The 27,671-nt window shown below is 38.2% G+C and overlaps 1 protein-coding gene across 7 annotated transcripts in view; it reads left to right on the top strand.

Moving 5' to 3' along the window:
- The window catches only part of nfixb (nuclear factor I/Xb), a 230,914-nt gene that overhangs the window by 16,261 nt on the left and 186,982 nt on the right, over positions 1–27,671 (top strand). For 5 of the 7 annotated variants that reach the window (XM_022665032.2, XM_022665028.2, XM_049467640.1 and 2 more), the window contains exon 2: positions 13,272–13,355. In XM_022665032.2, coding sequence (XP_022520753.1) covers positions 13,272–13,355 — 84 coding nt within the window. Of the gene's footprint in view, positions 1–169; positions 1,156–13,271; positions 13,356–19,539; positions 19,738–27,671 lie in introns of those variants that run through there. The other 2 variants (XM_049467636.1, XM_049467638.1) reach the window with 2 other exon arrangements.

The following is a 27,671-nucleotide window of genomic DNA, read 5'->3' as shown; positions in this document are numbered from 1 at the left end:
CACCGGCGCTTAACGTTACTTACAGTTCGGTTTAATATCTTGATTATGGGCTAACGCAATACACAGATCCCCCCCCCTCTCTATTTTCACCCACCCTTTCTCTCTCCCTCTCTTTCTCTCTCTCTCTCTCCCTCTCTCTCTCTCCCTCTCCCTCCCTGTGCCGCTGTTGTGCCATGTTGTTGCCGGTGCATGGTTAATCCCCCCGCCGTCCGTGCTCCACTCCATGCCCGTCTTTAATTCCCCCTAAAGCCCCCCAGCTGCCCTCCTGCCTCCGCACTCCGCGCGCGACAGACCGCGAGCCGCTCGGGCTGATTAATAATTCACCGACTCGCTCGGTTTTGCTTCTGTTCCACGCCGCTCGTGCTCTCTCTCTCTCCCGCCCGTGAGATCCAGCCACTCCGTAGCTGCAGCGCGTCGCTATTAATGAGCCCGTCATTGTTTTTTTTCTTTCTTTTCCAACACGTTTAATTTTTTTCCTGAGGAAGAAAGGATGGAGAGGAAGCAGCGAACCGTCTGAAGAGTCTCTGGAAGAAACAGAGAAAGAGAAAGGAAGAGAGAAAGAGAGAGAGAGAGATACCGAGAAACAAGGGAAAAAAGTTGAGTTGAGTCTCCAAGCTGGGCTCGTCGGACGACCGGCGAGCAGAGAGAGGAGCTTGGGCCGGGAATCACTTACCTTACACCGGATTGAGAGACGAGAGCAGGGGCCGCTACATTCGCAAACCACTGAAACACCGAAAAACACACACTTAGACCAACACTCACTGAATCACTCACTCACTCGTTCACGGGAACCGAGAAAGAAAACGAACAGCCAGCCCCGGCGAAAAGAGATAGAGAGAACGCACTTCTTTTCGGTCATGTTCTCTTCAGTTGCGGATATTGTAAACTGATATTTCTTATATTTGAATCATTTTCCTTTTTTAAATATTTTGGAAAGAAAATGCTCATCGTCTCTTGATAGAACAGCTGCTTTTCTTCGGCGGCGAAGAAGGAAAGAAAGAAAATAATAAGAAAGCAAGAAGAGAAAGGAGAAAGTGCGGCGCGCTTCCTCTCTCCCGCACTTCTGTTTTTATTTTTTTTCGGGGGTAAACTTTTTTTTCGGAAGGAGGAAAATGGGTCTTTGAGACTGTTGGCACTCTTCCCCGCTCCACAATGGTACGTGCTGTGTAAATCATCAACAGTTTGTTTTTTATTTCTGTTGTTTTATATTTTTCGTGATGTTTTAAACAGGTTACCGTTAACGTTAATAGCCCAAATATTAATATATCAGCGACTTTAGCGTTAATGTTACTCACGCACTTTTCTGGCTTCGTTTTTGAAAACGCTCTTTTCTACTTGCTCACAAACTCTGTGTGAAACATCACGAAAAAGAATTGTTGCTAGTTTTTTGCTAGTTTTATTTTAAATGTAGCCAAATATCGTAAAAATATGCTATGAAAAATTATGCTGTGTTTACATCAACCAAAAAACATGTGTAAAAATGTATTTTAAATGCTGTACCGTTAGTTATTACCATACAGTGAGTCTAGTTTAATTATGTGAATGTCGGTTACCGTTGATTTAGCCGGTATATGGCATGAATTAAGCATGCTTTATCCTTAGATTTATTTTACACTGAGGCTGAAAACAAACGCTCAGCTCTTGTGTCGGTGCTGGCTCATGTTGAGTTTTAGTCTAATTCAAAGAGCGATTTAGCAGCGCTGTCACTGCCTCCTGTGTCTTCCAGAGTCCTCCTGAGTCTGAGGTTAAGTTACCTGTACTTAAGCTGCCTTCCATTTATCTCTGAAATATGCATTTCAGAACTTTCTGAATAAAACAAAATGTGGAACTAGTTAAAAAATTAGTTAAATTAGTTATGTGTTAATTAATATCAGAGAAACTCAGCAGATCCAGCATAAAAATAGATATAAATACATGCAACAATCTTATAACTCAATACTTGATACTATATTCAGATTTCTGTGTTTGTTTGTTTAGGCTGAAGAAATTATATTTGCTATATGTTGAAAAAGCATTTTCCCCAGGGTGTTCATGTTATTTCTAACCAACAATTCTTAGCACTTGCTTAGAAGCTTATGCTGCCTTCAAGTCAATCTCAGAAGCTTGTAGTTACTACTTTGGAGCTTATAAGCACAAGCTTCTGAGATGGCCTTGAGGGCAGCATCAGTTTATCCTCAAAGTTACCTAGTTAGTCTACTGTAGTTACAGTATATGTTAACTGTTTTTGCTAATATTATTATTTTAGAATGTTTGTTTGCAGCTTTGGTTCCTCCTTTTTAGCTTGATTCCTCAGTTAGATTGTATTAATCCGTTCAGTAAATCTGTTAGTCAAACCAGAGAGGCTCTTCTGCCACTATGATTTATCTAGCTGTATGATTGAGCCTACGTACAGTAGTTAGCTAGTTATTGAACTTGCTGTGTTGACTGCTGCCTCCTCATCCTCAGAAGCTACTATCATGTGGGCTAATGTGCCTCATGCACTTGCCATTATTTGCACAGGGAGTGCGGCACATGGAGCCTGCCGTAGCTGAAAGGCCTGGGGTGCCAGTGACCGCCCACCTCTGCTCTGTCAAAAGGCAACAAAGCTGTGTGTGCTGGAGACTTTTTATTAAAGGGACAATGGCACTGGCTGCCATTCATTCATTCAGACCTGTCAGTCCCAACGTTTCTGCAGCATGTCTGTCACACGCTGGGCTGCATTGATCTTTTTTTATTGAGGGTATTTATTAGCTCTTAAACACTTATAGAGAGCCGTGGCCACACACACACAGACACAGAAACATGTATACATATGTATATATACACACACATTAGAGCTGCACAATAGTGGTAAAAAATGATACTGTGATACTTTGTTGTTCTGCATTTTGTTATCTGTTGACTTTTGCAGTATAAAAATAGAGGAATTTTCACAAGACGTCAGTGATCAAAATGTCACTGTCATTAAAATAACACCTGCTATGTATGAGAGATACAAAGAAATATGTCATGGAAAATGGGAAAAGTGCAGAGTTAATTTGCCTTATGAGACACTGCGCATGTTTGCGATATGTGATCACTGGGCTGCTAACATTGAGATGACGATGCTAAAACAATATATTGTGCAGCCCTAGTGCAGCTCATGAATGGTATTTTGCATTGACTAGGTCTTCTCTAGGTAAATAAAGTAATCACCACAAAAATCTAATCTCTTAGCTTATTACACATAAAAGCATGTGTTTTTCTTATTGGTTAAAATCATTTTTGTCCTCATGTAGACCACCCAAATGTGTGGTCAACAGTAAATTTTTCCCAGTCATTTTTGTGGTCTTCACAACAAGTGAAATACATGACCACAGACTTGGCATGACTGCTCTCTTCCCCTCTTTTTTTTTGTTAAATCTCATGCCAATGATGTACTCCACGGTATAGGAGTATTTAATTTCCATTCACTGCAGTTTGTACAGTGTGGAAAAACGAATAATTCTGCCCTCAGATCTTTTCTACGAGAGTGGAAGTTTTAAAATGCTAAAATGTGAGATGTTTTGTTCAGATTCTGTTTTGTAGCTTTAAGCCTGCTTCTATTGATGCAAGATGTTTTTGTCTCTTATACAGTACAAAGCAAACAGTGATAGAAATCTTGTCTGCGCTCATCCTTTAAAAAGTTCCTTTGCGCAAGAGCAGTATCTCTGAGGAGGAGCATTTCTGCTCTTTCCAAGACTCCTGGGACTAATTGCGGCCTCCATGTTGAAATATCTGAAGAGGCGTCCAGATTTTGGAGGTCAGGGTTGAGCGGAGATTGTAGAAAATTCTTTCATTTCGAACCAAGTGAATTATGCTTTTACCAGTTAATACAAAATGTCAAATGAAAATGCCAGCGCTTCCCCGCCTTTAAGTCGTAATGACCTTGAACTGACAGTGTGTCATTTGGCTCCTGATCTGTCTGGACTGATTGGATCGCCCACATTCGACTGGGTTTGCTGATGAGATCTAACCTTGAAGCTGCAGATGATTTCCAGGCGGGCCTGTGTATCCACACATTAATATGGATAATTATTTGTTTACTTGCTTTTTTAAATGGCACCGGCCCAAATAGGCCACTCTTAAAGGAAGTAAGGGAATACATTTGGTGCTTGGCTCCGCTTGGGATTAACCGTCTTCCATTTAAAAGCGAAGACTGAGCTGCCTTTAATTACTTGTTTCCAAACAACAATCGAAGCTACAAACTTTTGATCGTTGAAAGCTGACAGCTATTGTAGTATTGGAAGCGTGTCAGATCGAGCTTGGAGCTGGCACGGCTGTACATGCCGTCATCAAACAGCCTCGCTCTCGATTTGTATCTCCTCTGAATGTGTGAGAACTAAGTAGCGTCTACTTATTATTCACTTTAATATGTGGATGCTACAGAAATGTGAAAATGCCATCTGCATCTAAAACAGCGTTTCAGAGCTGCTTTACTGTGCAGTAGAAGAATATATGCTTGTTTGATCGTATTTTTAATGCAGTTGAAAGAGTCAGAGTGAAGAGAATAAAGAAAAAGTTATAATGTGGGTATTTGTGGTATAGTGTATAGTTCTATCAGAATCTAATGGAAGCTAAAGAACACTGCACTGAGATGTGGGATATGCAAGTGGGGTCTCCTGCATTGAATTTACGTATTATATTACGTATGCGTTGATCGTCATTCACAAGAGAACACCTCACAACTCATACAGGTGTGGGTATTCATTGTATCTTGTGAAATCAAGGGTATTAAAAGATTTTATCCTGCTTTTGTTGGAGCATCAGTCTTTACTGTCCAGGGAAGACCTTCAGCTAGATTCTGGGGCATTGCTGTGAGGATCTGATTACATTCAGCAGTGCTAGTGGGGTCAGGAAGTGGTATGATCATCACCTCATCTCACCATTAACTCCCTAACTCATCCCAAAAGTACTGGATGGCGCTCCATCATTTCAGGGAACACAGTTCCACCGCTCCACAGCTCAATGAAAAACCTTTATTTACCAGTTTTAGTGCTCTAAACAAAAACTCCCCAGTGCTGACCCTGTGTTCCTGGCAGGTAACTAATGCAGGTTCACACTGCATGACTTTCAGAGTCGTCAATCTTTGTTCTCTTCACACTACACACATTTGTAATTTCACCAGGATATGAATAAAAAAACATGGATAAAGACAGACATATATAAATACACCATACACTTTAAAAAACAGAGGTACGATATGAGTACCTTTTTGTACTCAAAGGTACACTCTTCATAATTGTACCCTCAAAGGTACAATATTGGTCAATATTGGTCAGATTTGTTCCCTCTGAAGTACAAAGTAGTTTCTAACAGCAATAAGTACAAATTTGTACCATTTAACCTGCAGCCAAAAGGTACATTCAGTATTCTGTATCACTGTACTGATAAACAATATATATTTTAATTGCACATTTTTTATTTGAAAGCCAGACAATTTTGGCCATATTTAGTTTATGATAATGTTTATAATTTTTTATAATTTATACTGGCACAAAAACCATGGGTACAAAAAAGGACTTTCACTAAAAGGTACTTTTTTGTACCTCAGTATAAGGTACAGCCCCAGCGACAAGCTTTGTTCCCCTTTAAGTACAAATCTGTACTTAATTTTCTTAGTGTGTATGATATCTCTTCACCCTAAGTCTTAGGTACTTACTGGCTGTAACCGGCAATACATTTTTATACTCTGGTTAAGCTGCTCTAGCTTTACCTCAGATGGCAAAGCTACAATACTACTGATTTTACTACTGTTGGTGTGCGGGACGGCTATCTGGGTTATTGAGACTTTCCCGACTTTCTTAGTGGGAAATCTGACTTTTACGAGTGTTCCATTAAAATTTCTGACCTGAAAGTAGGGAGTTCCAACCAATCCAAACTCAAATGAAACGAAGCATTAGATTCGCCAGCAGATTTAGATATGAAAGCTGCTAGATATTTGTTGGGGCCTTGTGAGGCTTGATCACACTGCTATCACTCTGATCACATCTTTCAGCATGTTAAACATAGTGACCGAGCCAGTGCTGAGTGAACCGAGATTTGTTTTTTGTAAGTGCTTTCCAAAAACTGTAAGCAACTGAATATTCTGGCCTAAAATTGTGTAGTGCAAGTGTGGCCTTATTTGGATTTCAAATCTTAAGCCCTGAGATCATTCTCAGGTGCTTTCAAAGCAATCATTCTAGCACTTGTTCGTAATTTCTGTTGCTGTTACCTCGGGAAAAACAAACAAACAAACAAAATAAACAAGTCAGAACAAAGCAGAACACAAATGAATCACACAAGGTGATTCTGCAAAAGCTATTACACGTTCATTGCCATTTATTTACCCTGTATAATAACCCATGATAGGAAATTACATTACCGTTACGTTAGGCCACAATGCTTATAAAGGAGGCAATTGTAGAAGCATATACAGCTCCAGCATCCCTGCCAACAAACAATAAGCAGTCTCCTACCTACACCTCCCCCTTTCTTCTGCTATTATATCCCCCCTTCACTCGTTTTCCTCCCTCTCTCTCCTCCAGAGATGCAGGTATGAAATATCACATTTTCCAGCGTTTTTCCCTGAAGTGGCCCTGGCAAATGTTCACACGGAGTACATTTCTCCTTTCATATATTTTTCCCCCTGCCATTTTTAACAAACAAGTCCGTCTCCCCCCTTTGTCTTTGATGTGTTTGCCATATTACCCAGGTTTGGAGAGAGTTAATGGGTATGTAGAGATCTCATGAATTCCCAGTCACCCATTGCAAATGTGCTATCTGCAAAGACGGCAAGAGGAGCGCAGCGGGTCATTGATTTTCTTTACGCTAATGGTGATGCTGATGGTGATGGTTGTGGAGAAGTTGATGAGGGAGATGAGAGGATGATATGAGAGGAAATTCCCAAGAAAGAGGAGAAATTGTTGTCGGATGGAGGTGAGGAGCTAGGATGCTTGCTAGTTGGTCCCAAGTGTTACGTGGCAGAACAGTGAACAACAGTTTAATAGTGTAGATCTTACATTGCGTTGTGATTCATCTAGTGTCAGACACTGTACGATATATGCCAATCCAAAACGGGCCATACTACAATTCACGCACATTCAGTGTAATTAGAACCAGGGCATTTTCACACCTGGAAGTTGTGGCCAGAGTCTGAAACAAGGTTCATGTCTTGCATTGTATTCTGTACATTTAGTCCAGTTGATTTTGTCAGTTTGGTGACTGAGCGCACTAAAGGACTTCACGTTATCCTGTCATTAGGGGTTTATTATGGGTGGAGTCTTCCCATAATTGACTCTGATTGGTTTGTAGAAGTTTGTACAAGTAATTTGGCAAGTTGCCTTTCCAGGATTTGTGTCGAATTTTGCCCCTCCCTGCCAGAATCCAGCTCCCTTTAAGTGAATAAACGTCATGCAACAGAATTAGCACAAGAGATTGCCCTTGGATTTATTTTATTTCTGTTTATAAATATGGGTTAATCTACAGTTAGAGTAGATACAGAAATCACCGGGCTAAGCTTTTGTTCGCCATACTGTATGGGGGTTAGATTTATCGCAATGCACAACTTCTTTTTCTTCTTTTATTGTTTAACAGGTGACGGTAGCCTGTGTCAGATTCCTGCAATTTGTCTAAACGTCTGTAAGTCTATAGTTTAGTTTGAACCAATACCATTTATTTGAACAGACCAACTTTGGTACTGTTTGGTCTTTTCACACCAGTTACTTTGGTTTAGACCAAACGTGGTGCTTATAAGAGAGTGAACTCGCTAAATCAATAGCAAGATCACAATCACAAAATCTCTTACAGTTCACTTTGATTCTTATGTTGATTGCAGTTAAATTCCCATAGCACTGTAACCTAAAGAGACCTGAAGAGCAGGTTTAAGTATTTTCTATCAGCTGTTCATAATCATCAGGCTCTCTGAGTACTCATTTAGGTCACATTCAGGCCTTTGAATATGCTTTTGTTGGTTGTAATGTGTTAATTAAGGGAGGCCATTCTTGCTCAGGGCTGGCCATATGGATTGGGCATATGTTGCATATATGTAGAAAAGGGTGGTATATATAATTGATACCGTGCTCCACAAAAATCTACCGAGAGGGAAAAGCAGGCCAGCGCTACAGGGAGCTACATCAAAGAATCAGTGCAGACTCAAACAAATGATGCCCCTTTTAAGTGTGAAGGCAAATTAGGGAGCGAAAGAGAGAGAGAGAGAGAGAGAGAGAGAGAGAGAGAGTTGTTTACAATCTTTCAATCAAACTTGTTAACCATGAGTGTCCATTATCACTAAAGGAAAGTGGTCTTCTTTAAAAAGTGGTCTTGTTTTAAAACAATTTTAACAGTTATATAAATAAAGTACAGAAAAATGAACCAAACCAATATGCCACAAGGACAAAGTGCTACTTGCAGCATGTTTGAAATGTGCTGCGTTAGACTGATAACAGTTTGACGAAATGTTCCACTTACCTCAAGGAAAGTTGATCAGAATTGCATCGAGCAGCAGAACCTAATCAGCATGATGGAAACTCACAGTAAAAGCATTGCACCGCTGCCAAAAATGACGGTGTTATTATTGATACTGTGGCTTGTAGCATTAATTTTCTACGACAGTTGAAAATTGCAGTGGTGTTAGTATTCACATTCTGGTTATACACTAAAAAAACAATGCCAAAAGACATGGGAGAGCATGGGAAGGCCCAATGTTTAAGGGATAAGCTGATATCTTGTAATGTGTAACCTAGCACTTACGTAGTACCGGTAATACACCGTCAAAGGCTAAAAAACACCTACAGTGGTAAGCTTGTGCAGTGGGTGGTAATAATTGTGACCGGCAACGTCTGGCTTGAATTGTCCATGCAAACCAAACAGTATACCAAAATGTTGAATGTCAGTGAGTAGTTGTGCCTGGAAAATGAACTGATCAGCCATAACATTAACACCGCCTGCCTAATATTGAGTAGGTCTGCCACAACTAGTGTCCTCTGTAGGTGTCCTATGGTATCTGGCACCAAGACATTACAGCATGTCCTTTATTTAAGTCCTGTAAGTTATGAGATGACACGGTGCATGGGTCACATCAATGAGCCTTAGGCATCCATAACCTTGAACTTGAACATTTTTGGACTTTTGGTGTACTATAAAAACATTTATCTTGTGTGCCACTTTTGAACATTTGAACATTTTCTCACTGAATCAACTTGAAACTCAGCTTGTATTATTGCTCAGACTTTTTTGATTGAACAAAACCATTAATTGATGAAGAAAAGTCGATAAATTTTGTTTAATTGGATTTTTCACAGTTTTGGTATAGTATCCACTATACCAAAAACACTCATTAACACCTGCCTGTTGTTTTTGAGATGCTCTGACCCAGTTATCTTGCCATTTGACCCTTAATGTCAAAGTAGATTGGACACGTATCATTAATATATATATATTTTTTAATCAGCTTTTGACTTGCCTCATTCAAGAGCTTGACAGTTCACTTGCTGAATAACATATAGATCCTACCCCTTGACTGATGGCAGTGTTGATTTGATATGCAGTAGATGAAGATAATCAATATTTTTACTTCATCTGTCAGAGGAGTAAATGTTATGGCTGATCTGTGTATGTGACCAAACTCTGTTAAATGAGAGAATTATGCATTAAAGTTTCTAAATTAATTACACGTTAATGCATTAACGTTGACAGCACTAACAACACGGTTTGTGGGCTCCACCAAAAATGCTTTAAAATGAACCGAAGGGCGTAACGGCCGAGCTCTGAGCTTTCACCGTTGATCTTCAAGTCAAAAGCTGATGGCTGGGATAGGAAAGAACACACCACTTCCCCAAGAAAATGAACATTTGTACACAAATGGCTTAGTTTTTTGGACTGCACTGTACAAAACAACACCATACACTCTTTAGTGTAACTGAGAAGTACTTCAACGTTATAATATAGCAGTGCAGTTTAATCAGTTTAGCCTTCTAAGGCTTGTTTAGACATTCTGAGGTCTGTTGAGGGCTAGCGGGGAGAGAGGGAAAGGCCATGTAACCGCTCGTTGCTGTGGATATGAATAGCTTGTATTGCAGCGACAGCTCGGTTAGCCAGTGTCTGGGACTTATTATAGTGCTGCGTGTGTGTGTGTGTGTGTTTGCCGTGCGCATGTCTGTTATTTTAATGTTGTGTGTATTTTTATACAAGTGTGTATGACAGGGAGCTAAACAGTTTTAGATGGGCGTGCATTCGGGCTGAAGTTTGAATCAAATGCTCATTATCTGATGGGTGAAGTTGACATTGATTTTACAGGCTGAGAGTTGTTCCGTTTATACGGTCTTGTGTAATATAACGTGTCTGAGTGTGTGATTACGGACAGTTTTAGAGCTTTAGTCAAGGCTGCTAACCTGGAACAAGCTTTTCTTCAATACACACTGTAGAATGATACACTGTCATGTCATAAAGAATGGAATAGCAGTATGTGAATTGATCATGAATTGTTGCCTCAGAGGCTGGCTTGGGAATGCCCACACATTAGTATAAGGTGTAAGATGCTATCTAGGTGCATTATAGGATATTGAGTGAGGCCTGATAGTGAGTGGGAGTGCAAACATACCAGACAGTACAGAGCCATCATGATTTGACCATCCATAGGACTACAGTACTGTAGGGTAGTATAGGGCATTGTAGTTTAGGGTTGGGTAGTATAGGCAGCATAGTGTAATATAGGAAGTATAGGCTAGTATAGAGAATATAGGGTGGAACAGGAAGAAAATTGTAGTATAGGGAGCAAAGTGCAGTATAGACAATATAGTGGAGTATAACGTAGTAAAGGAACTATATCGTAGTAAAGGGTTATATAAGGAGTATAGGGTTGCATTGGGTAGTATAGGGGAATTTGTTGTATATAAATCAGTAAGTATGAAACTAATAAAACAGTACTTTACATTAGAAAAAATGTTTTCCATGAAATTTTTAGGAATTTATGTGCATTTTCTACATTTGCAAAGACTTACTGCAGAAGTCATTGCTATCCCCAGTGGGTGGTAATGATCGTGATCAGTGGTGTCTGGCCAGAACTGTCCGCATAAAGAAATAAGCGACTGTGGCAGAAATCACATCCGCACTCAATGCAGGAGGCCTCACACACATCATGCAGCATTCCCTAGCTTCTATAGGACATGACAAAAGTCATGGGACACCAATACTAGATTAGAGTGTTGTGGGATGTTCATGTATAACAGTGAGTGCATGCCAGAAAGACAGAAAAAGACTGTTCTGGGAACAGCGCTCCTGAGATGCACTTTAGGGCCATAAACAGGCCTTAACTCCCTGCTTTGCTGTCTGATTTAACATTATTCCGCTAATGACCAAAAGTGGGAAGGGGAGCTCATTCAGCCCCTCGGCCCAGCCAGGCTCTTCCTCGGCATACAAATGAACCGGCATGAATGGGGTCGACACTCGGGCAAAACACAAACTACCTTGGCGGCCGTGCGGGAGAAAGGGCCCGCTGTGTGAGCGCCGGGGTGCCGAATAAGTCAAGGCTATACTGGAAAGTCAGCAGGTGCGGACCAGGACCAGTCAGAATCTCTGGTCTGGCTGTGGGCGGCACACAGAGTGGTATTGAGGAGATATTGGGGAACCCACTGAGACGGATCACAGAAGCCCCCGCAGCACCTGGGCCGTATAGAATAAAGCCTGCTTACACTGCGATGTCTCGTTAGCTGGGCGGTTCTTTTCGGCCGGGCTGTTTAGTAAGGCTAGCACGCGGCGGCTTTGTTGCTAACTGCGGGATAATAACAGTAGAACCATGCTGCTAATTTACATCTGGTTTTACAAGCATTTTTAATAGATATAAGTAAATATAAGCATTGTCACACTTGATTAGTTTTTACAACAGTTTTATTTATGTGCACAATTAATGGTCACCAATAGAAACTGGTCCGATATGATTTTGGAAAATAAATACAGGATTTGTAAGGTAAAGAAAAAGCTGAAAAAGCCACAACTCTTAAAAATGACACAAGTTTTGGTTGTAATACACACTTAAAAGCTAACCTCCAGTGGACGTGCCGAGATTATTTTCAGGTGAGGAGCTTAAACACAGCTACAATATGCATTTACTTATTTACCAACACTAATAAACAGCATATACGACCAGATTTGTATTGTTTTGCCTATATGACTAGATCATTTCCTTCACATTTTATTTTAATGACTTTAATAATTGTCTGCACGTTTTGTCTTATTCCTCATTTTTAGTGGCTGCAACATATAAAAACACACATCGGGACTTAAACAGATGCTTTTTTTGTTTGTTGCTATATTACACAATGTTTTTTTTTTTTTTTTTTTTTTTTTTTTTACAAAAAGACACTTTTTATTAGATCCAATGGCTGGGAAAAAGAGAACGTATAGTGTTTGTGTGTGAAAAAAACATAAGACAGCCTGTTCAGGATATCTGTGTGCATTAAATACAACAGGCTTAAATTGACTTAACTGTCTAAACTTTTGGAGTTTATAATATGCATATATTTTTAGCTTATCAAACAATATATAGTAATGACCCCAATCATAATTTTTCTTGACCTTGTATAGGCAAACACATCTTGACTGGGACAGGTGAGGATGTGTTACTTAAGGCTAATAGGAATTTTCCCGAAAAGTGTGGGCTGCACTTCACAGCACTGGTGTGGGAACCTTTAGAGCTTATTAACATGAATAAGACGGTACATTGGCTTCATTAAAATATAGTGGCACCTAAAAGCAGATTTCCGATCTGAGAACAAATAAGGCAGTTGTGGATGCCTAATGGATGCTAATGGATGCTAATGGATGCTATACAGTGTATGTACAGTGTAAATGTGACATTACAAAATGCTTCTGTAAAAAAACAGCACTTAGAAAAACAAACATTTTACAGGAAAAAATCCCTTCCCTAAACTATAAGATATTTTAATACTGTTGTAGACACTATCTAGACTATTTATCATTAACAAAAGTAATCAGAGTTTACAGGTTTGAGCCTCCTGTAATAATTATTTTTAAAAATAATAATACATCTCAGAAATAATTGTGATAAACAATGTAATTGTTTATCTTTTTCCTTGTCTGCATTTGCCTTAAAAGTCAGGGAAATGTATTGGTAGTCTCTTTACATTTAAGAATGCTTTTTCATTTTTATTTAGTGAGGTTCTGTCTTACAACAGTGAGGCAACAGTGTTTTTATTTATGTTATTATGTTAGAAGTCATGCTGATTAAGTGAAAAGTTGAATTGACGGTGCTGTGTGACTTTTACATTACGTTTCAGGCCACCGAAACCTTTCTGGTGAACGAAGACCCGTCCAGAGGTCCTGGGATGCCAGAATGCTTTGTAGTCTCTGATTCCTACAGGGTATGCCTCATTATTACTATTATCCTTATTATTGCAATTGTTATTATCCTCATTGTTGTTATTATTATTGATTTGTTATTTGAGTCGGCGGTAATTACAGCCACGGATAGTCCACTTTCATGCTCTTGATAATTGCACCACAATCATAATGTCATTCACAACTCTTTCTCCTCAGCTGCAAGCCATTACCATCATTATTTCCACACACTAACACACACACACACTTTGGAGGAGGGAAGGAAAAAAAGAAAAGAAAAAGAAACCTTACAACTCTGCCGAAGCATTGCTCTCTCTCTCTTTCTCTCTCTCTCTCTCTCTCTCTCTCTCTTGCTCTCGCTCTTTTTCTTTCTCTCGTGGGAACGAAAATTATAACGATAATGTGCAGCACACTTGTATAAAATAAAACGAGAAGGACATAGAGGCATGGAGGAAAAGTGTGAGTGAGAAAGGGAAGGAGAGAGCGAGTGAGGAAAGGAAAGGAGAGGTGAGGTTTATTTTTTTTAAAGATTACACACAGTTAAGAAGAAGACGAAAAAGAAAAAGTACGGGGTTAAAAAAAAAAAGGAAAAAAAGGTGCTCAGCTTTTAAAATTCCGCCCTGCAAGCTCATTTGGGTTTACAGCAATGGGAGTAAAATAAAATGGCCATAAAAACAGAAGGCCGGGCTGGAGGGTTGGAGGGATGGAGGGATGGCGCTGGGAGTCCGTGGATGACTGAAAATGGGTTTGTTAATGAGCTGGGAGCCGGTTTTCTACTCTTTGTTTCTTTTTGTTTCCAGCGCACGGCTTTTGCCAAGTTTCGCAGAGAAAATCTGGGTTGCTCCAGCATATCGAGTGTCTCGGGGTGCAGGGACTCGGAGTGCTGAAATCGGAGGGAAAACTGAAAACTGGCGCCATTGGTGGGGAAGTAGGAGAGGGGGCGGGGCACAGTGAGAAATGGCCATATCTGAAGCCATGCGCAGGTGTAACGTGCTGTAATGTTCTGAAAAGCTCAGACTAAGGAAGTCAAGGAAGTCCTAATTCAGCGCTCATATCTTTTGTCAATCTAGTGGCCGCTTTTGATGAAACCTCCCCGGACGACTGGCTCATTGTTCTCAGATCAGCAGAAGCTTTCCAAGCTGCCAAGCGCTGAGTCACTGTGGTGCAGTTGTAGCCTAGTAGCTAATGCGTTAGCGCCCGTAGCGCGAACCAACTCCAAGCTGCTGCACATCCGTCCGTAATACAGGAGAAGAGTTCAGCATAACTTAACGCCTTGCAGATGCCGAACTCAATATGCGTACAGGCGGCTGCCCAGCGATCACAGCTTTTAGAGCACAGCTAACGTGTATTTTAGGCCTGTGAGAAAGATGGTGGCTCGCTCCTAATCTAGCCCCGGCATATGGTTCTGCCATGTGTTAGCTCCATCCACTTCGACCGCGAAATGCTGGGCTCATTTAAGGAGCGATGCTGCACCAGTCCTGCTAAGTGTCGGGTGAAAGTTGCTCTTGAGTGTCAGGGAAATTTCCTTACTTAATACCACTTAGTAAAAGCCACAGCCTGGCTTAGAACGTTTCCACTAAATACAGATTGTTTGCCATTTTGAAGACGCAGAACAAGTCTGTCGTGGGGTTTCAATTAAAAGTTCATATTTTATTTTAGTGATTTTTTGGGGTGTTTAAACAGCTAATTAACAGTGGTTCTTAACAGTGGGGTACTTCATTATCTTATGAAAGTAGAAATGTTGGATATCTCTATTTTACCGGAGTAATTATTTTACTACTAATCCTTACATTTTAAAAATAACCTTGTTACTCTTATTTAATTTCAGATTATTTTCAATTCAGCTTCTCATCGTTCAATAAAACCCCTATCCAGATAAATCTCTCCATCCAGATCTGATTGTGGTTGGATGAGAACTATTAACATATACCATTCCGACACCCTATTGGTTTATATGATCCGTCACACCTGCACACATCACGCCATACTCTTTTGTGCCCTGTGATGCATGTGTACACGCTTTGATGGCAAGCTTCATAATAGGATAGACAGATTTAGCAGAAATTAGCATTGGATAAAGATGTGGTGCAGTGATCCTGGGTTGCAGACATGAAACCATTAAATTGTTGATGAAGACTGTTCTTGTTTTAAAGTTGTATTATAATTTTTTTAATAATGTACCTTTTTAAGCTAAGTGTCAAGACAGTATGAGAAATATTACGTGAAATTAATATTATTAATTAATTCTGAACATGCAGCAGCAAGTGTTTTCAGTGCCGATTCTTCCACAGTTCTTCAGGGTGCTCAGAACTTTGAGATTGGCGTTCTACGATTATAACAAATGCCCTATTTAGAGATACTTATATAATACTTATATGCAATCTCCAGGGTCATGCCTGGTCACTCCAGCTGCCAGCGACCGCGCACCAAAAGCGGCTCTCATTAAGTTACAGTATCTGCAGATGGTGTGGTTTGACCTGACCCTTGTCACGCGGACACACACCACACAAACACACACGCATGCATGCAGGCAGTCAGTCCTCCTCGCTCTCCCTCATGCCGCTGACCGAGCGCTCCCTCTGTCGCTCCCTCTCTCCCCTGGCTGTGTGCGGTAATTGGCCACACAGTGCCGGCTCGGCTCTTTGTTTCCCTGCAGTGGCTTGCGGTGGTGCTGTGCAGGCAGCAGGCCTCATAAATCCTGAGGCCTCGGGTGTCAGCTCCAAAACTTCGCACTTAGTGCAGCACCTCACTTTCTCTTTCTCTCTCTCTTTCTTTATTTCTCCTCCGTCCTGCTTTTCTTTAACTCACACTTTAACTCCTAGTCATTTGCTGTTATCAGGATACTTTCAACCTTTTGCGTCTTGTAACTTTTAAAAATATGACTTTAGATTTTTCATCATATTTATAAGAATTAAGACTACATAGTAGGGCTGCAACTAATCTGATGATAATTTTTTTGATTAGTCGATTAGTCAACGATTATTCTGCCATATTTTCCTCCATCTCTGAAAACGATAGAAACAGCTGGACATGAGGTTTAAAAACCACTTACATGTAAAGATGTTGTTAACAATTGGGAAGTACTGATATTTAATGAGTAAATATGTATTCTGTTGTTTTGGGCACTTTTGGAGGCACAGACCAGTTTGAGTGTATTGCGTTTCTTTCCCCAGCACTTTGTGTACTGCAGTAATGTAGCAAATTAAAGATTAGTCAACTATGAACAAATTTAAATAATTAACATTAATTATATCTTCTAATTGTTGTAAAAAATAAACACAAAAAATGATTCTTAGTATCACATTATCTTTGAGGGCAGATCTGCACACTCTTGGTGAGATTTTAATCTCAGTGTCTTCATAAGTGAGAGTTATCTGGAATAGTTTTCTCAGCGTCTTGAAGGAAGGAGTTCCTGGAGGTGCTGAACATTAGTTGCTGCTTTTTTCTTCACACAGTGAAGCTCCAGCTCATCCCAATTAAATCACCTCAAATCATCATCTCAGTTCATCAGGTTTAGATCAGGCGATTAATGTGGAGGACTGATGCTTTTTGCTGTTTACTGCCCAAAAATGTGTTATTCAGCTTTTGATCAAATGTGTTTATTAGTTACTTAGATTTGGCCAAATATCCAATGTACTCAATATCACTTTATTATAAGCAGAGTACATATTAATACCTCAACATGTTGGAGCACAAACGTGGGAAAATCAGACACATTGTCCAGTATTTTTTAACATTGCAATATTAATAGCGAAAAGAAAACACATTGAAACGTCTTTTTTTCCAATTTTTCTAAATTTTCGTCCACAGTCCTAATTGTTATCGCTGTTTCAGAATCGGCCCTCTCAGAATCGTATGCTTACTTGCATGTATTTGTGTATTTATCTATCAATGCCGGTCTGTCAATATCTGTCGTTGTCTGACAAATGTTTGTCGTTTGTCATCACTTTATAACTTCTGCGGCTGTCGTCTGTTCTGGTGTCTGAATAGCCTGTCTATTGCTTAGATGTCTGCTCTGTAATCTTGAATCTTATCTGCAAAGAGTGGGATTTTTTTTCTCGTTTTTTCCTCTCTCGAACAGTGGGAGTACTGTTTCGCATATTATGTGTCGTGCGAGCACAGGCTGTGTTTGTAAAATGATCCCATTTGCCATTACAGACAGCTTGTACCGATACATTACAGCATGTTACATTGATGTGTACCATATTAATGCAATAAGCCATGAGAGGCCATGGTTAACTCCTTAAACGCCATCTTATTACATCCCAATGCTTAGTTTTTATAGGCTAATTCAAAAACTTGATATTCTTGAGTAGGGATGGAAAATTTCTATACAACAGAAAATGTTTCAATAGCCGTGATATGGTTTTTGGTCAAGTTTCCAACATTTCAGTATTTATTATTTACAGCATCTCTTGCTGACTAACGTTCATTATAGGATGCATTACATTAAGTAGCAAAATTATTTTTCCGAAGTTTGTAGGTACAAACATCCATAGTAGCCACGTTTCTCTGTGGCTTTTATTTTGTTCATATTGATATTAAGAAATATATTTTAATATACAGCACAATAGTTTTTATAGCTTGCAGTATTAATTATAAACATAGGATTATTTTTAATTGTTTTCAATGGTCTATAATGTGTGTAAACTGATAGTATTTATCAATGAATGCTCTTAATAGGGTTAAGTCTCACTGTACTAATTAACATACTGATATTTAAGTTAGAGGTCAAGTTGAAGGTTGTTCAGGACTTTACTAAGAGGCAATTTCCTGGGCAGGAATTAGGTATATTTATTGATATTCAGGAGCAGTTAACCAGACAGGGATTAGGCCTGGTCCTGGACTACACAGCATTTTGAATGAAGATTTTTAATTAAAAGGAAAATATAGTCTGTGACGAAGATGCCAATTAGTGTTTGTTTGAAATGTGAACACCTTATATTGGTACTGATTTGTTAGTGTGTGTTTTTTGAATCAAGGAAGAGTTGTGGAGCCTGTGAAGGAGAGGGAGGGATGGGAGAGAAAGTTTTTTTTTCTTTAGGTTTAACGCTTTAACTTGGCTAGCAGCTCTTTTTCCCCCTAGAAATTTCTTCAGCTAATTTAACTTCCCCAAATGTGAATATATGATATATGTATATTATAACATATCTAAAAATATATTTTGGCGTATTTTCCAATTGTGTAATTAGGCCTTCGTTTTGACATTAAATATAGTCCAAATTTGATTAGACAAGACATAAGGACTAGTTAACGTTAGAGTATGTTAAGGATATGTGGGCCTGGTCAGAACTGACAATTCAAAATTGATTAAGCTATATATATATATATATATATATATATATATATATATATATATATATATATATATATATAGTAAGAGAGAGAGAGAGAGAGAGAGAGAGAGAGAGAGAGAGAGAGAGAGAGAGAGAGAGAGAAATGTTAAAAAATATAATTAGATATCTAAAATAAGAGAAAAAACAAAGCTTAAACAGCTTAAAACCAGTCGATTTAGGCAGTTTAGGGACTCAATTTAGCTAAGCATGGGAGATACAAACAAATATGATATTATATATAAATAAAACAGTTTGTTGTTAAGCACCAGTTGCTTAATGGATGTATTCTATTTTCTATTTTTTATTTATTGTTTTTTTAAGGGGTCAGAGGTCGCCACCACTGGGATATCCCTTGTTTATTCTAAATATTAGCTAACATATTAATTAGCTAGCTGAATCAACAGTAAAGGATCTTGAAGCCCTGCAGAGTTATATGGGCTTTGACTTGTGGAGGACTTGTAAAGAAAACTGTAAATACTGTCAATTCAGGTGCACGTGAGTGCAGAAATGCAAGCATGCCTTAGATTTTGGGCTATTTAAGAATGAAACTGTTTGTATCGATGCGTATAACACGTTGTTATATTGGTATTTATAGAGAGTGTGTGTGTGTGTGTGTTTCGCTGTTGTTTGCTATGTTTCTTTTTTTTTTAGTTAGTGAGGAGCTGCCCGACGAGAAAACAAGAAAACGAGGGAACGAGGGATCTAGGGAGAGTTGTGGAGCCTGTGGTGGAGAGGGAGGGATAGAAAGAAAGAGAGAGAGAGAGAAAGTTTTTTTTCTTTCTTTCTCTCCTCCCTCCTCAAAAACTTTTTTGTGGGAGCTTTCACTTGGAGCTAGGCGGGGTTATAACACCGCGAGTATGGAGGGAGTGAGCGAGAGAGAGTGAGCAGCACGAGAGAGAGAGAGAGAGAGAGAGAGAGAGCGCGCGAGCGGCCGAGAAGTGCGAGAACTGCGAGCGGACTGCAATGCAGCACCACAGCGACCTTCCTCCTCCATCCAACTCCAATAAGCAGCTCTCCACTCCTCCCAGCTAAACCTGTAACCATGTACTCCCCGTACTGCCTGACACAGGTAAACACAGCCGCTCTTTCACTTTATTTTAACTTTCCGCGCTTCTACAGCTCTCTTTCTTTCTGTTCACCTACTTCAGTTAGGGTTAACTCTGTGCGCGCGCGCGTCCGCACTCATTCACTTATTTACCACTCGTGTTTTTGCGGCTCGCTGCTCTCCAGTTCAGCGCGCATTTTTTTTGTTGTTGCGTAAACTCCGCGTTAACCCTCCTCTTCCTCCTCTTCCTTAAGCGCACTATTTCCCCGCGCAGGCTCTTTTCTGCACATGGTTCAGAGGGGGAAACATGGCGGTGCGCTCTGCGATCTGTTTAATATAAAAGGAGGGAGAGCGGCACGAGGGGGGAGGAGGAGGAGGCAGCGCGGACTCGCGTGTACTCGCACACTTTGGACTTGACTTTGGGAGTCAGCTTAATTTTTTATCTTTTTTAATTTAAAAGCTAATCACTTAAAGCACTCACGCTAAAGTGAAAGCTCTTGTTTTTTTTAGCTATTTTAATTTACCCCTATTTAAAACAAACGTTTACATAGTTTTTTTTTTTTAATATTATTAAATATAGTGCAAATCTAACACAAAAACCTATGACATGCATTAAAAGACCTTAAAGTAAACCTTAAAGTATATATATATATATATATATATATATATATATATATATATATATATATGTATGGCCCTAGTAAACGACTAGTCAGAGTGGATTTTTGTATTTGCAGGTCTGATATGATTACTAGAAAAAAGAAAAAAGTCATGTCTTATATCTCATATCTTCAATTTGAGTATTTATTAATAGAGATTTCTAAGTAACAGCTTAATTTTTCTTAATGTATTTAAATTTCAGATATAATTGATTTAAGCACTTAAGGTTAAGTAAAGATACGCAAAAATAAATAAATACGTAGACTGTTCTGGAATTTTTAACGCTTTAAATTTTCTTCTCATATTTAAAAAATATATATGAAAATGCCCAAAACATTTAAATACATTTTTCTGCATTTATATTTTTTCTGTTTGTGTATATATAGTCCAAACCTGACATAAGACAAGACATAACAATGAGTTAATATTAAAGTAAGGTTATGTGGCCCTGGTAAGACTAATTGATATCTGCAGGTCTGGTGTTATACATAAAAAACTGTTATCTGTTATTAGGATACAGAAAAAAGGGATATATATATATATATATATATATATATATATATATATATATATATATATATATATATATATATATAGACTGTTCTGAAAATGTTAACGCTTTAATCAGACTAGCAGCTCTTGTTTTCCCCATTTAAATGTTCTCTCATATGGAAATATAAAATATGTGTATAATACACTTAAAAATATATGACAATTTCTATATTTTTTCAATTGTGTAAATAGGCCTGCGTTATAAAATTAAACATACTGCAAAGTAAGAGTATGTGGTAATACGACGAGTCAGAACTGATTTATCCATATGTAAATCTGTAGGACTGATAAGATTACTGTAAGAAAATCTTAAAAATCATGTTTCTGAAACGAGAAAGATTTTAAATTGGACTTTTTTTTACGTACAACTTAAAACCAGTTGCATTCAAGCGCTTAATAAAAAAAAGATGCAGACAGTGAGATATAAACAAATACTATATTTTAATTTACATTAATTAGCTGAATAAACAGTGAAAATACCTGGAAGCTCTGCTGAGTTACGGGATGTGACTTATGAAGTAGTTGAAGCACACTGCATCAATACTGTAATTGCAGGTAGAGAAAACGGCTGTTCTGTTTCTAAAGGGGCTCACGCACACACACGAGTGCAGAAGTGCATGGCTATTTTGTGTGGTCTTAAAGAGAAAAGCGCACTTCGAATGAACATTTTTATTTAATGACTCATGTTTTTCATATTGCAAGTTCGTTCTTGTCTCATCAGGCTACTCAAGGCCTATTGTATTTATTTAGAGCACTAAAACAGAAAGAAAAACCACTGCACAGTTAATTTAATTACTTAGCTTTATATTTTAGGTTTACCTGCACAGTAAATTGGAAAAGCAGCTTAATTTTAACACTCACACTGTTCATTTAACACTACCAGTGGCATGTAGGTGAAACTGTGCTAGTTACACATTTATTCGTCAGCTCTGTCATTGTTCCTTTAGTTGTGGCATTTTTCAAACACATTTCCTATATTTCTATATACAATATTTCCAGCATTCACTGAGAATTATTAGAGAGAGCATTACAGAAACTGGCAAAATAGTTTTTTAGAAGTTTGTAAATAGAGAAATCTGTTGGGGACTTGGCAGCTTCTGTCTGTCTGGTATTGATCAAAGTTAAGAAATATATAGTGCTATAGATCTTGACCTTTTGTCCATTCCCCCCAAAAAAACACAAATATATATATATATATATATTAGTTTATATCAACATAATAAAAAAAAAATTAGTACATATTATAGTCTGACGTTTTTTTTTAAGCTCATCTCACTAAACAGGCCGCATTTTACTTTTTGTATATAATATTTAATGCATTGACTATAAGATCTGTACTGTCTTGGGTGCTAATTATCCACATTATTTAAACTGTGGAAACAGTACATATGTTCTGATCCTATTCTCCAAAACAGAAACTGCTTCAGATTTTATTTACACAAGTCAGATATGCTTCAGTCATGCCGTTCCTTAAGCTCGCCTCACTGGACGGCCTGCATTTTATTTTATTTATTTTTCACACAACAGTCAAAAACTGACTGAGTTATGAAGAACTCTGCAGGAGTGTGTAAAAAAATGTTTTTTTTCTAGAGGGGACTTAGACGCAGGTTTGCAGAAATGCATGGGTATTCTGGGTGGTCTTAGAGGGGGGGGGGGGAAAGGGTGTGTAATGGGCACTAGTGCACTAAAAAATAAATTGCGTTTTATTTTATGACTCACATTTTTCACTTGGCAAAGGTTTGTCTGTTTTTGTCACATTAGCCTAGAGCCTAAAAATTAATTCACTGATCAGTTACATAGTTTAGATATGCAAGTTATTAATAATTAATGGATTAATGGACTTTTTCTAAATGCTTATTTTTCTTAAATTTTATACTGTGGTCAAGATATGCATATGTATGTCCCATTGCACAGTATATGATATGCAGTTCTAAATCACTATACTCTACTTATACAGATTTGCTCTCTTGCCGCACTTCAGCGCACCTCACTGGGCAGTCTGTATTTTATTATTTTTCAGTATTAAATGTGGTGTCAGTGTTGTAGGTTGTAGTATTGCATTTTCATTTCTTTTATATATGAAATCTCACAGCAGTTGTTTAAGCTTGCCTCACCAGACAGACCGTATTTTACTTTTTATATAATATGTAATTCAGCTATGTAATAGTGGCTTCAGATAGTGTATGTGATAATTACAGTATCCGTATCTTTTGTATCATGTTAACAGGCCATTGATTTTACTTGCTATTTGCTATTTTCAAGATCTTTAAAACTGCTCTGCACAGCTTTTTCTTTATACATATTAGACATGCTGTACACTGCCTTTGTACCTTAAGCTCGCCTCACCATTACAGTTAATGCAGTTGCTTTAAGACATGTGTTGTGTTGTGCACACAGCAATAGATTTAGATTATTGTAATTCATATTATCCAGATTTGTTTTAGTTATATAGTCGTATGTCCATTGTAACCTTTATAATGCTTATTTAACACGTTTTAAAGGTTGAAGTTTTGCTTTAATGCTGGTAAATACATTGCTATGCACACTTAGCTCTGGCTTGATTGTTATTTTGTGCATAAACATATAAAGATCTTTGTTTTACGTACATTACAGACAATGCATTCAATTGTTTTCTCACTGTAAGGCATTTATCACACATTTTTGCTTGAATTCAATTTTATTAATCAAATTTAATCACTTAATAATTTGTTATTTTAGTTTTTCTCTTCTGTGGCTTTTCAGTAAAAAGTACTTTAGAGAATTATTGTTTGTATTGTCTTGGTCCGCTTGTTTAATAGGGCTGTTGTCCGCTTCGCACTCGACTGACTGGCATGCTTTTGTGCGTAAAAGCGCCACAGCTCTTTTACTTCAATTGAAAAGCTGTTTAAAATATGTTTGTTATTACAGCAGACTTAATGTGTCAGATTTGTCCTTTACACATCCCTCGCTTTCTCTCTCTCTCGCAGATTCTGGCACAGTCTTGCGCCCGTTTTGTAGAAAAGAACTCAGATCAAGGCTGGAAATGTAGTGCAACTTTTCTTTCATGCATTTTTTTAAAACAATTTTTTTAACAATTACTAGACCAATGTAACAAGGCCAGATACTTTGTTTAAAGCAGCAGCCCGTAAGATTTGTATCTATTAAACTGAAAGCGGTACTATTTGTTTATTGGGAGGGGGTGAACAATATTGTAATTAATGCAATGTTCAGGCACAACAATCTGCGCAGCATCTCATATATATTTATTCTAAAAAACACAGTGGTCTGGTAGGTTTGCTGGATGTAAATGTAGTAACTCTCTACATTCTGACAGGATTTTTATAAATCAGTATTTCACAAAACACAGAATTTCACACATCAATTGATTTACATTAACCTGCATAAAAAAAGGGCTCTTCCACATGCTCATCTGCAATTACACATTCTCACCAGAGATGTCTCTAAATACCTACACCCCCAAAACTTGCAGATTGTTGCTTTAAAAAGGGGATTTACAAGCAAAAATATTTCAGTTCCATTTTCTGAATATTCATAATGGGTGTTAAAATTACAATAATATGAATTATTGCAGTTATTTATTGAACAATATATCGTCCAAGGAAAAATAGTTATGACAACGGGCTGACCGTCATATGCACTTAATTTAAGTTTTGCTGTGTTTTTTTGTTTCAGTGCTGTGAAAGAGTGATCAGAGATCAGGAGGAGTGTTATACAGTTTGGCCCGGCTGTGTGTGTGTGTGTGTGTGTGTGTGTGTGTGTTTGGTGGGGGGTGGGAGGCAACGCGGCAGAGGTTTACATGCGGACAGACCACAAACTGTCTGTTTTTACTGAAACCGCTGCAGTTATCCAAATGCCGCCTCCTCCTCACGTCCTCCTCTCGCTTCTGTCTCGCACAAAGCAGCTCTCCCCTTCATCAACTTTCCTAAACTCACACTTTTACACACTGTGTCGGGCTTCTCGCCGCCAGGAACACACAGTTTACGTTCTTGTGTTTTTCCTGCCCGTCTGCCTCCACTGCCTCTCACTGTTTTGGGTTGTGCCAATTCCAGTGTAGTAGTAGTGGAAGCAGCTCTTCAGTATACACTCATTATCGGAGTATTGGTAATAGTAGAAGTATTTATTTTGCTTAGCAAGTGAGTGACCAAATAGCAGCCACTCTTCAGGACACACACACACACACACACACACACACACACACATACATACATACATACATACATACACACACACACACAAAAAAAATGTAATATGCATTATAAAACAATTAAAGCAACAGTCTGTAAGTTTAGGATATTTGGGGATTTAGAGACCCCTCTGGTGAGAATGTGTCATTGCACCAAGTAGCATATGAAAAAAACGTATTTATATGCATGTAGGGTAGGGTGACAGGGCTTTTTACAATACCATACCAATATTCCTGATTTTTTTTTAATTGATTAGAATTGATTGACTACTAATACTGAAAAAATAATGTAAATAACTTTCATTTAGTATAAATATAACAGTTTTGAACATTTACCAGAAACAGAATCTATAAACGTTAGTCTCTTTCCTAAAGAGTAACTTACCAAGACTTTATATTAAATTAAAAAAATATATATATAGTGTACAAACCCATCTACCACAAAACTAAAGTGCATGCACATAAACAGTTAAGTCAATAGAGTAAATAGCAAAACTATAAAAATATAAAAAAAATATATAATTGCTTTCAAGAATATCACAATATGATTCGGACCTTGATGTCTTTCATTGTACACTACCGGTCAATGAACGGTTTGGTCACACCCTCTCATTCAGTGTTTTTCCTTTTTTCTTTATTTAATTTATTTTCTACATTGTAGATTAATATTTAAATAGATGAAAACGATTAATGGACACATATGGAATTATATAGTAAACTGTAAAAAAGTGTTTTTATCCTCCACATTAATCTCCTGATCTAAACCTGATGAACTGAGATGATGATTTGAGGTGATTTAATTGGGATGAACAGCAACTATTGTTCAGCACTTCCAGGAACTCCTTCCTTCAAGACGCTGAGAAATCTATTGCAGGTGATTCTCCCTCATGAAGATACTGAGATTAAAATCTCACCAAGAGTGTGCAGATCTGTCCTCAAAGATAAATGTGATACTTAGAAGAATCTAAAGTGTAAAAAAAAAGGTTTGCTTTATTTGTGTAATTGTGTAAAATAATTTATTGTAATTATTTCTTGGACAACATATGGTCCCAACAAATCCTGTCACACTATACAGTACATCTCAGTTTTAAATTATAGTAGTAGTGGTATGAGTGTCAGTAGTAGTATTTATCTTGCCCAGCAAGTGAGTGAAAAATAGTGGCCACCCGTTAGGACACACACACACACACATATACACACACACACACGACACCCGTTTCCTGCAGTTTGCTGCGATGGTTCAGGCAGTCATTCTGGGCGACGGCGGGCGGAACTGTTTATCTCCCTGGGCAACGACGGAGAAGTCGGCTGGCAGAGTCGCTGTGATGCGTAATTCATTCCTGATTTTACAGTGGTTTTATTAAAACAATTTCACTCCCATGCCTCTGCAGCAGCAGAAGGAGGATCTCTGTGTGTGTGTGTGTGTGTGTGTGTGTGTGTGTGTGTGTGTGTGTGTGTGTGTGTGTGTGTGTGTGTGTGTGTGTGTGTGTGTGTGTGTGTGTGTGTGTGTGTTTTCTTACTCTGGATTTACAGGCCTGTGGTCTGTTTTCCATTCCGAACATCCGAACACAAGAACACTTGAACAAAAGTCATGTCCACGGTCATATTCTCTCTGTAATTGAGAACAGCAGTGTAATTTATTATTATTGTTTTATTGTTATTTGTGTTTTAAATAAAACACAGGGAGGATCAGTAAGAATGAATAGCAGGACTGCAGAGGCTGTTCAAAAATCTGACGAAAAATTTGCTGTGGGTCCAGAAACGGGAGATTATATGAGATAGATCCTATTTTTTTTAATTTACATCTGTTTCTCTGACTCTCTAATTGAGTTCTATAATATGTATTATATAATTAATATATAATATATATATAATTAATAATAAACAGATAATTGCAAATCTGGTGGTATTTCATAGACTCAGCAAACTCCACTGGATTATGATGTTTGAGATTACTTATACATTGAAAGGAATGCACTGAAACCAAACAAATACCAAACATATTTTATGTAGGTTTTCATTTATTGTGCCACATATATACAAATAAACTTATATATACATATATAGTGAGACTGCAGCTACATCTTAAAAAAGCCCTAACATTAGAGGAATCTGCAGTATGACCTAAACAAATGAGTCAATGTTCTGTATTAATAGTGTGGTCTCAACTATTCTGTGTTTTTTATTTATTTAAATTAGGTTGCCAAATATTCTCTAAATCCATACTTATCGAACGGTATATTGAGATGTTTTCAATAATTTTAGTGAACCTCAGTATTGCCCAGTGTGTTTACTTATGAGAGCCCATTAATATGAATACTATTATGATTCATATATATATAATATAATATAATATAATATATATATAGTTCAGCTCTATAATGGACATTTATCTGCCGCATTTTGGTTTGTTGAGTTAGTTGAGATGGCTGGAGGCTGAGTTGTTGGGTTTAGGGCGGGGTTGGCCGGGATTTTGAAGGCCCGGGTCGTGTTCCTCTAAGCAGATCAGGCCAGATTTATCTCCTGCATCCGAAATCCACATATTTACCAGCTTAGGTTGCGC

This window comes from Astyanax mexicanus, chromosome 19 (genome assembly GCF_023375975.1).
Source record: "Astyanax mexicanus isolate ESR-SI-001 chromosome 19, AstMex3_surface, whole genome shotgun sequence".
NCBI lineage: Eukaryota > Metazoa > Chordata > Actinopteri > Characiformes > Acestrorhamphidae > Astyanax > Astyanax mexicanus.
This window is presented reverse-complemented; position numbering and strand designations above follow the sequence as displayed.